The sequence below is a fragment of the Haliotis rufescens genome, unplaced genomic scaffold (assembly GCF_023055435.1).
Source record: "Haliotis rufescens isolate VD_foot unplaced genomic scaffold, xgHalRufe1.0.p SCAF_40, whole genome shotgun sequence".
Lineage (NCBI taxonomy): Eukaryota > Metazoa > Mollusca > Gastropoda > Lepetellida > Haliotidae > Haliotis > Haliotis rufescens.
In genome coordinates this window covers 3,859,123-3,870,820 of record NW_025964113.1, presented here as the reverse complement: position 1 = coordinate 3,870,820, position 11,698 = coordinate 3,859,123, and the positions used below count along the sequence as shown (strand labels likewise).

The following is an 11,698-nucleotide window of genomic DNA, read 5'->3' as shown; positions in this document are numbered from 1 at the left end:
ATGTTTCAATGACCGTGCTCTTTTATTAGTGATAAAAACAACTTCGGGGTAATTGACATCGTACATTTTCAAAGGACAAAATGTGAAAGATCGCTAATAGCCCTAACAAATACTCAAATTGACATCGCTCAATGTCGGGCATCATTATCATTTCTTAATAATTAACAAGATTATACTAACGTTGTACCGCCCAAGAGTAAGTACATGTAGATTGAATCAAAATTGTTGAAACGTTTTCATTGGCAGCAAATCTATTCAACAAACCTATTTTCGATCACTCGCAACTCGGGCGCCATATGTCATTGTTTCACTATGACCACCAGAAAACATACATCCTCGTCTCAGCTAGTATTTTGCACTTGGCAGCCTTACTTAGACCTTTGCTCAAAATATACTTTTTCTTTCATTTATTCATTTGATTTATAAATACGACTTTAGAAGTGTATTTACACCTAGCAATAGGTATGTACATGTACATTTAAGGACATACGTGATAGTTTATTTCACTAGTTTCCCATTCCACCCCATTCTACTAAAGGAAAAGTTTGAAATAGATAATGATCGTAGGTCAATGAAAGTAATGGAATTATTTGTCAAAGATCTAAAAGGAAAAATATATTCTTGGTATTAAACTTCGAAATTTTAACAAGCAAAATCTTTAATATACTAGTGAATGGTTTTCAGTTGTTATGTCTTTCCTTTTTTTCTTAATTTTGGCCTAGCTAAACTACAGCTTGGAGGGAAGATATATAAATTAAAATGGGGATTAAAATAAGGATACAAAACAAAAATAATTACTATGTCACTGATCGAAGTATTTGGTAATTTAGATAATGCTGAGTGAAAAAAGACATAAATAAAACTATATAAAACATCAAAACGAAATCACATTTACACGGATAACATTTTGTCTTTCAGAAATCGATTATCAATATATTGTGAGTAGATCTAATTACTTTTACTGTTGATGTTACAAATTGAACCATTCGAGATTCTAATATAGATGAAGCTAAAATATGAAAAAATCTAGGTTGTTTAATATTGGATCCATTTTGACAGCCTTCTCACTATAAAAAATACATTCCCTTACTCAACTAAATGCACATTATCTTTTGGGAATATCAAGACTTCAAACAGATATGAAAAGCAAATGTCAACATGCCAAAATTAGAAAACTGCGTCAAATATTCTAACACTTTTAGTCAAATGATAAGCGGTCTCCTTCACTCGTCGGTCGCCGTAGACATTTTCCAATCGTGATGTACTAGATATGCTTTCTAGTTCGGTCAAAGAGAATATTGTTATTTGGAAAATGAAACCACGTGTATCCATTATACTACCACAACATTAGATCAGCTGTTTCATGTGACGTAACCTCGTCACAACACGCGAGGTCAAATCACGCGCACCTGTCCAGAGATAAGTAATGTGTATTTGATGATGTATATTTATACACAATTGGTTATCAATTATCTTGTACAATCACAGCATGTACCATGTATATTAGACTCACGGAAAATACTATTTCAGCAAACCAATCACAGCGCCATTATCACAGTTTCAATGAAAGGAAAAACAAATCGAAATCGAACTTTACAGCACAGCGTATCCATAAGCGGTTAACCCAAATACAAAAAGGTATTGGTGTCATCATTGTAGAAGTTATGTTGATGTTTTCAGTAGTTGCATTATGTTATGTTAAGGTTTTGATCATGAACTTCCTGCCCATAAATATACACTATACCACTTTAATATTAACGATTATAGCTATCTATCCATATCTTTGATTTGAATATTTTCTGTAAATCAGCATCATAAAAAAAGACAATCTGCACTGTCGTTTCGTCTCTAGCGCCGTGCTAAATCGCCATGACACAGTCAATAAACATATGCAATACTTAAACAAAAAACTTCCGTGGCCGACTAAACGTTAGTACTCTTACGCCAATAACTGTACAGTGGGGACAAGTAAATCTTTCTGACCAGTCAGATCAGATTTCTTTTTCAAATTGGCTGTCTGATATAATAATAGTTACGTGTATGTGACATGGGTGCATAATAAAACATTGCCTTCATTCGCATGAAGTTCAACATGACAGAAAAAGTTCGAGAAGCGCGGTAACCACTTTACTAATCTCGCCATATTTCGCAATCCGTAGCACTGCATAAAATATGAGTTACACGTTATTAACGCTGAGATGAATAGGGTGATGATGGTCATAATTTCATTCAATGAACGTCATAAATGTAATGGAAATATACACTGTCGTTTTCTCATGTGTACCGACCATTCCGCCATGACCGACAGTCGATAAAAATATACAAAACGTGTAAACAAACTTGTTCATAAAGGAGTGAACAGAAATGTATTTACGTGAATAAGTATACAGTTGGGAAAAATATGTCTTTCTGGCCACTCAGGTCATATTATTTCTTATGAACAAGGATTTTGTCTGAAAATATTTACGTGTATGTGACATGGGTGCATAATCAAAATTCGCCGGCATCGGCAATGTAAACTGTAAAGAGAATTGTTATATTAAGGCCAATCAAGGCCATTAAGGCTAATGAGACCTTGACAGGTACCATAGTCCTACTGAATAACACACACAAACTGGTGTTGGATATCAATGACCACACAGTAAGACGGAACATGAAATAGACGTGCGAAATTGGACATATTCCGATGCCCAAAACTTTAAAAGAATCGAAAAAAACCAAAAGAGTCATTACACCATACATGTGAAAAATAGGGAGTAAATAATCGGTATTGTCGGGTCTTTTAGTCTGTCATACAGACCCTGAAACAAATATGTCCAATACATCCCATGCAAATCTGTAATGTTTGGCAAGTCTAGACTACTACAGTATCTGAAAATGAAGAAAGTCTCGGGGCTCCTTCTTACTATATTTTATAGCTATAATTTACCAACTGTTTTTTTTTCTGTAAAATATGTTTTTTTCAGAGACTAGATGCTAGTCCGAGGCTCTTTATTCAAGCAGGAATATTCACAGTTATGTAACAATTCTCTATCTATATATACTGAACAGCATTGAAAACGCACCACCATGAAAATGGATGTATTTTTATCCGGGCTTAAGTCATATGAAAATATATAACTGAATGAGTAATATACGACGTTCTGGACGAAGCATGAAGAAGAACAGTTCGTCAAAACACATTCCTAATTTTTTTGTGAGCGAGTTGGTACGTCAAGTAGAGTCGTTGCACAACGATTTCAATGCCATCATTCAACAGTCCACAGGCTACTGAGCAGATACCAGCAGACAAGAACCATCAGAGATTGACCACGTCCGGGTCAACGTCGTGTAGCTACACCACGTCCTATTGTTCGTCGGCATCTTCGTGATCGTACAGTTCCGGCTTCCAGGACTGCAGCAACCGTACAAGGCCGACGGAATTGAACAATAATGTGCCTCTGCTTCCATGGCCAGCCCTGTCACCCGATCAATCGCCAAATGAACATCTATGGGATTACCTGGATCAACGCCTCTCACGTCGTCCGCAAGTACAGAACCTGAGAGAACTCTAAGACAACCTTCTCGAGCTTCGTCAGGGGCAACGTACACGTTTGCATAACGTCACGGTCCAAGTCCCTTCAGAGGGTATATAAACCCCACACCCGGCTAGTGGAGATCATTCAGCATGAACACGCTGGCAGTCATCGCTCTTCTTCTCGTCATCCCAGCCCTGCAAGTGCAGGGTTGGGCCATTCGGGTAAGCTATACTACCATTTCCTTTTTTAGTTTATCATCAAGGAATACAGGTTTCTTACATCAAGGCATCCGATATATTCACCTATTTGTATGATAGACCCATGCACCTGCGCTGCACGATATGTCCAGACAGGAAGGTACATACTAGTTCCAGGATATTGAGTATACCAGATACCCATTGTAATGATCGTACGAATGTTCGTCAGCTCCTCCAGATTTCCGTTTTGTGGGTAGAATAAAAGCAAATCTGTGGTCTGATGTACAGTTCACTGTTGCGCGGGAACAGCACTAAGGAAGTGGTTTTGACTTTGTGGGCAACAACCACAGCGCTACATCTTGTAAATTGTACTATTATGATCTGAATGCTAGCTCGTATTTCACGTTTATGGGAATCTGATGTTTACTTTTTTCTTTCCTCAGGTAACGGATCCACGAACGAATCCACCAACGGATCCACCAACGAATCCACCAATGAATCCACCAACGGGTCCACCAACGGGTCCACCAACGGGTCCACCAAAGGGTCCACCAACGGGTCCACCAACGGGTCTACCAACGGGTCCACCAAAGGGTCCACCAACGGATCCACCAAAGGGTCCACCAAAGGGTCCACCAACGGGTCCACCAACGGGTCAACGAAAGGGTCCACCACCTCCTTCACACCGTGAGTATCCATCCACAGACTACATGTAAAAATACATACTCTGAAATGTGAGATGTATTCAATGTTCATCCAAACTAGAGAGCGTCACTAAGCCATTACAACTGCCCCAAATGTGTTAACAAACGAACATATTTCTCATATGTTTTCCTTTCCTTATAAGCAGCAGAAGCCCTGCATTTATACACAGAAGACGTAATTCAAAATTAACATGCCGTAGTTTCAGCAAAATCATTAAATGCGCAATGGTGTCTCTGGGTTTTCTGGTCCATCGATCACTTGATTGTCTGGGTTATTGACAGGCCTTCATCGCCTGGCAGGAGTACTGCTGTGTCCTGTCAGGCAACAAACGTTCACTGTTTTATGTGAATTGTGTGCGTGGCGGGTGCTGCCTCTAGGGCGGGATATGCTCACCCTTTTTGCGAACACCTGGTTTCATCACTGATTTTCAATGATCCATTAATTTAATTTTCACCGATATTTTGTCCTTTTACGTCCAATGAATCTGTTTCGGTAGATAATCGAGAATAGATATTCTCTGGCGTTAACGTTGTATATTTACGTGATAAACTGTCCCGTAGTTTCTGTGAAGGAAGTCAGAACTGGACAGATTGCATTTGATGATACATCAACGTAGTAATTTCGGGACTGTAGTCTTGGCTCCGATTGATGACGAATCTCTGACAAGCTTATGTAACCGGAGTGGTTTTGTTGAATGAATCACCCAAATGCAGGTTGATTTGTAGATGACAGTTGTTTAATTCAGTAGAATTAAATGAACAGACGCCCAAGTGTATGGCACTGTGCCCTATGATGTCACAAGATCATATACGTAATTTGATTTGTGCTATTGTAATAGTGAAGCAGGTTAGATTGGGTGGTTGAACAAGGACTAAGACTTAGGTATTAAAATAAGAGCTGACCTTAAATACATGATATATACATAATTCCATACTACTACATTTATACAATATTATAAGAAACATAGCAAACAGAGAGATAGTTTCCACGATATGTAAAGGACCAGGTGGCACACTACGCGGCTCTGCTCTGCAGACAGGGCTGTGTGGTGTTGTATGGACATCTACAGCTAGAGTTATGCTGTCAATCGTCACTATGGAGGTAACTGAAAGCAAGGTAGTCAACATTACATGTGAGTCAGGGTTCTCTAATCTTATAAACCTATTCATTGGGATCGCTATTAAGTAAGAGACTTCTTTCTATAGGCATTAACACCTAATGTGAGGTTTTACTTTCCAGTCGGGTTAAATCTCATAAACAGGGACGTTGTAATGTCCCTGGGATTATATATAATAACCCAGGGATTTTATAGGATATTCAAGTCATATTTGCTATAATATCCCAGGGATCTTATATAATGTCCTGTGTATTTTATTAATATAACTTCCGTTCAGATTGTAACATGTAGTGAAATGTAAAATCAAATGACAAGTTTTTATTTTGTATTCCCGAGGATCGAATTCGCAACCTTCGTATCTGTAGCCCAGTGAGTGTACCACGAGGCTACAGAGGTGTTGATAAGCCTCACTGGTTTTTAGAATGTCCTTTTCAAGATCCGTACGCCAGCAACAGATATTTTACGCGCGTTTCCTAAGGTTCATGGAAAGTATGTTCGAAACATAAAAATGTTGATAAATGTTGTTTTAAGTTTCTTTTTTCGGTTTATAAGTATGGAAAAACACTTTCCCTCGGGTTTGGTAGACAGAGCATGCCATGGGGGTCGGGAAAAACCGCGGGGGCTTCGCCCCCTTGGTTTTTCCCTCTCCCCTGGGCATGCTCTGTCTACCCAAACCCCGTGAGCGTGTTTTCTCCAATACATATAGTCGGTCTTTTATCTCACTGTTCTTGAAAGGAGGACATGTATTTCCCAGGCAGGGCAAATACTATTCATTCTCCAAGCGTCATGCCTCAGTGACTGTGTGTTAAATCATGCGTGTACACACGGAATGTTTCAGTGTCAGTTGTTGTGATGATAGCTAATAATGCGATGTGTCACAGTTCCAGTGAACCCAACACACGGGCCATATACATATACTTATATACCTGCATTATAACTTGTACGTGAATGGTTGGAGTTCGTTCTCCGTTATCATGGCGCTATGGAATCGTCTACGGCTTCGTTTATTGATTGTAGGGGCGGTCGGGTAGCCTAGCGGTTAAAGCGTTCGCTCGTCACGCCGACGACCCGGGTTCGATTCCCGACATGGGTACAATGTGTGATGCTCATTTCTGGTGTCCCCCGCCGTGATATTGCTGGAATATTGTTAAAAGCGGCGTAAAACCATACTCACTCACTCATTATTGATTGTACATAGCCTTAGGTTTTAGAAACATGTTTTAATATACGTGTGAATGCAGTTGGTGACTTGTTGTTTACAGGTACGTCGGTGTAAAGGATATTTGTACTACAAATAGAACATCGCATAATGAAGCCAACCTCATCATACGGATATACAGGCCGCTGGAAACAAAAAGCCATTACATGTTGTTTACTAAATCTAAAAATAGTTAATCTGAAGTACACATGTTTATTTGCCTGTCACTGTCCAAGTCGCTAAACATTTGTCGTACATGCTACTCATTGAAAGGAATGCATTTATAATGGCATTCATGCAGGTATCTACCACAAGACCGATAATTAGCGTTTGGGTATGACTGTGATGTGCTGGCTACGTGTACATACATGGCAAGTAGGGCTGGGACGAGTCCAAATTTACTACCCGGGTACCCTACCCCCTATTACCCGACCCTACCCGGGTACCCACTGTTGGTCTCAGGAGATGTCTCAAAATGTCTGATTGGGAACATTTTTAGCATAGCCCTGACAAAACGTATTTAGATACACGTATTAAACAATCTGGTCCTTCATACACTGAAGTGTATACACCCGGGTCCTACTCAGTACCCACCCGACCCGGGTACCCGAGTTACCCGTCCCTGCCCTAATGGCAAGGTAGCTAGAGGGGTCATATTCTCGAAAACAAAATTATTGTAACTTGGATCTTTGTAGTGATTGTACTGCGTGTGTAATGTTCTTGAAAATGTGATGAAAAGAGAGATTTCTTTAATTCTAACTAGTTTTTAATGTGAATGCATGTGTGAAATGTGACGTCTCTTTTCAGTCATATACCTATGCGACCAGCATCTGACTGCAGATTTTGTCAATGAGAATTGAGTACCCTGTGTCCTTTTTAGGCGTAGTGATAGAGCTGGGATGTTGCGTCATAAAACACAATTCACCCTCACACTCGTCATCTCGACACCGGGAAACTCCAAGTAAACCAGTGCTCACCAGGCACCTTACACATCAAACGTAATCAGCTCAGTCCGATTCTCTTCAACACCCGCGATTCGCTGTGCAGAATTGCGTCCCTTGGGCACGCCAGAAAACTATGATTGTGGGTACTCAATTCTCAGCCTTTCTCTGCCATGTTTGAACACAAAGCGAATGACGGCGAATTTTGATTATGCACCAATGTCACATACATGTAAATATTTTCAGACAAAATCCTTGTTCATAAGAAATAATATGACCAGAGTGGTCAGAAAGACATGTTTTTCACAACTGTATACTTATTCACGTAAATAAATTTCTGTTCAAGTTTATTTACACGTTTTGTATATTTTTATCGACTGTCGGTCATGGCGGAATGGTCGGTACACATGAGAAAACGACAGTGTATATTTCCATTACATTTATGACGTTCATTGAATGAAATTATGACCATCATCACCCTATTCATCTCAGCGTTAATATCGTGTAACTCATATTTTATGCAGTGCTACGGATTGCGAAATATGGCGAGATTAGTAAAGTGGTTACCGCGCTTCTCGAACTTTTTCTGTCATGTTGAACTTCATGCGAATGAAGGCAATGTTTTATTATGCACCCATGTCACATACACGTAACTATTATTATATCAGACAGCCAATTTGAAAAAGAAATCTGATCTGACTGTCCCCACTGTACAGTTATTGGCGTAAGAGTACTAACGTTTCGTCGGCCACGGAAGTTTTTTGTTCAAGTATTGCATATGTTTATTGACTGTGTGTCATGGCGATTTAGCACGGCGCTAGAGACGAAACGACAGTGCAGATTGTCTTTTTGTTTATGATGCTTATTTGCAGAAAATATTCAAATCAAAGATATGGAAAGATAGCTATAATCGTTAATATTAAAGTGGTATAGTGTATATTTATGGGCAGGAAGTTCATGATCAAAACCTAAACATTGAATGGCCAAGTCCGAAGTGATCGACAGGGCACGTTCGCATCATATCTGTGCCGCGATTTCTTGTCTACCGGTTGTCCTACATGCTCGCCGGTTGAGACAAATAACTGCTACTTTTTTCATATAAAATGACTAATAGTCAATTGTGATTGCTCAAACTACCTGACCGCGTGAGTGACATGCCCTAACTGTTTCACATTTTGTCGCAAATGGAGATTTCAAAAGTGTGGCCACATCTAACGTGAGTCGACGCCATATTGTAAGCAAATTGTGTCAAGGTCGGTTCCACATGTGGCAGCTCGGTAGGGCTGGGACGGGTAACTCGGATACTCGTGTCGGGTGGGTCCTGAGTAGGCCCCGGGTACCCACATGACTACCCGGACCCGTGGTTAGTCACGTGACATACTGTTTACAATAACATGACATTAACAATAAAACTCAACGGTTACACTACAAGATAGTATAGCTATAATGTTCACGTACATTTCTTTCTCACAATGCAGGCATTCGTTCTGACTTTTATATTTTCGAGTAAGGATATAGCGTCTATCAACTTCAGTGTATAAATGATCATGTTATTGTATCTAATAGTTTTTGCCTGGGCTGCGGTAAAACGATTCCCATTCGGACATTTTGTACCCAACTCTTGAGACCTCTATATAGCGGGTATCCTGGTGGGGCCGGATAATAGGGTATCGGGTACCCGGGTAGTAAACTATGACTCGTCCCAGCCCTACAGCTCGCGGCCCCGTTTCTGTCTATGGTACACGCAATACAAACATTATGCAACTACTGAAAACATCAACATAACTTCTACAATGATGACAGCAATACCTTTTTGTATTTGGGTTAACCGCTTATGGATACGCTGTGCTGTTAAGCTCGATTTCGATTTGTTTTTCCTTTCATTGAAACTGTGATAATGGCGCTGTGATTGGTTTGCTGAAATAGTACTTTCCGTGAGTGTAATGTACATGGTACATGCTGTGATTGTACAAGATAATTGATAACCAATTGTGTATAAATATATATCATCAAGTACACATTACTAATCTCTTCAGAAAATGGAATATATTATCAGCTCGTATTTCCAACATTCTGCCATGGATATTAGAGCTAATATTAATATATGATTTACAAATTATTGATGTACACTGTACTCTCGATTAACGTATGATAATATATTGCAAGTCTTCAACTCTTATTTGATATGTCATCTGAAATGTCAGCAATGAGTAAACTTAATTTTATTTCGTTACAATCTGCAATTTTATTCGAATAGGCTTATAGACAGTCGGTGATTTCCCGCCGCTGTGAATTTGTCGTCTGGACCGGTGCGCGTGATTTGACCTCGCGTGTTGTGACGTGGATGACGTCACATGAAACAGCTGATCTAATGTTGTGGTAGTATAATGGATACACGTGGTTTCATTTTCCAAATAACAATATTCTCTTTGACTGAACTAGAAAGCATATCTAGTACATCACGATTGGAAATTGTCTACGGCGACCGACGAGTGAAGGAGACCGCTTATCATTTGACTAAAAGTGTTGGAATATTTGGCGCAGTTTTCTAATTTTCGTATGTTGACATGTGCTTTTCATATCTGTTTGAAGGCTTGATGTTCCAAAAAATAATGCGCATTTAGTTGAGTAAGGGAATGTATTTTTTTACAGTGAAAAAGCTGTCAAAATGGATCCAATATTAAACAACCTAGATTTTTAATATTTTAGCTTCATCTATTAGAATCTCGAATGGTTCAATTTGTAACATCAACAGTAAAAGTAATTAGATCTACTCACAATATATAGATAATCGATTTCTGAAAGACAAAATGTTTTCAGTGTAAATGTGATTTCGTTTTGATGTTTTATATAGTTTAATTTATGTCTTTTTTCACTCTGCATTATCTTAATTACCAAATACTTCGATCAGTGACATAGTAGTAATTACTTTGTTTTGTATCCTTAGTATGAAATAGATTTTTTTAAATAAATATGTGTCTTAGAGCAAAATCAAAGCATTCTTGTGGTTCTTTTTTCACCATTTTAATTTGTATATCTTCCCTCCAAGCTGTAGTTTAGCTAGGCCAAAGTTTAATAAAAAAGGAAAGACATAATAACTGAAAACCATTTATATTAAAGATTTTGCTGGTTAAATTTTCGAAGTTCAATACCAAGAATATATTTTTCCTTTTATGACAAATAATTCCATTACTTTCATTGACCTACGATCATTATCTATTTCAAACTTTTCCTTTAGTAGAATGGGATGGAAAGGGAAACTAGTGGAAATAAACTATCACGTATGTCCTTAAATGTACATGTACATACCTATTGCTAGGTGTAAATACACTTCTAAAGTCGTATTTATAAATCAAATGAATAAATGAAAGAAAAAGTATATTTTGAGCAAAGGTCTAAGTAAGGCAGCCAAGTGCAAAATACTAGCTGAGACGAGGATGTATGTTTTCTGGTGGTCATAGCGAAACAATGACATATGGCGCCCGAGTTGCGAGTGATCGAAAATAGGTTTGTTGAATAGATTTGCTGCCCATGAAAACGTTTCAACAATTTTGATTCAATCTACATGTACTTACTCTTGGGCGGCATAACGTTAGTATAATCTTGTTAATTATTAAGAAATGATAATGATGCCCGATATTGAGCGATGTCAATTTGAGTATTTGTTAGGGCTTTTTAGCGATCTTTCACATTTTGTCCTTTGAAAATGTACGATGTCAATGTTTTTATCACTAGAGCACGGTCATTGAAACATTCATGGACGTAGCAAGGATTTCTTCAAGATATAAATTCCAAACTGTCATTCGTTTTGTGAGATAATCTTTGAAACAGTCTGCGTATGAATTAATCACGACCACTTCCGTCAATTTTGTTTTGACGTCAAAAATACGCACAATTTCATCGGGATTTTTTATCGGTAAATATAATTCACGGAAAATTCTCAGTGAATGTGTACTTCAACATAAATGTTATATGTCTATCACTGTTAGGACATGTACTTGCCAATGATATGAATTATTGGT

At 38.5% G+C, this 11,698-nt stretch overlaps 1 protein-coding gene across 1 annotated transcript; it reads left to right on the top strand.

Annotated features, from left to right (window-relative positions):
* The first annotated feature begins 3,667 nt into the window (after window positions 1-3,667).
* Window positions 3,668-7,228, top strand: LOC124140455 (hyphally regulated cell wall protein 3-like). Its single transcript, XM_046508016.2, has 3 exons — window positions 3,668-3,725; window positions 4,159-4,402; window positions 6,800-7,228. The coding sequence occupies exons 1-3, from the start codon at window positions 3,668-3,670 to the stop codon at window positions 6,930-6,932; spliced, it is 435 nt and encodes a 144-aa protein (XP_046363972.2). The 3' UTR covers window positions 6,933-7,228.
* The last annotated feature ends 4,470 nt before the right edge of the window (window positions 7,229-11,698 follow it).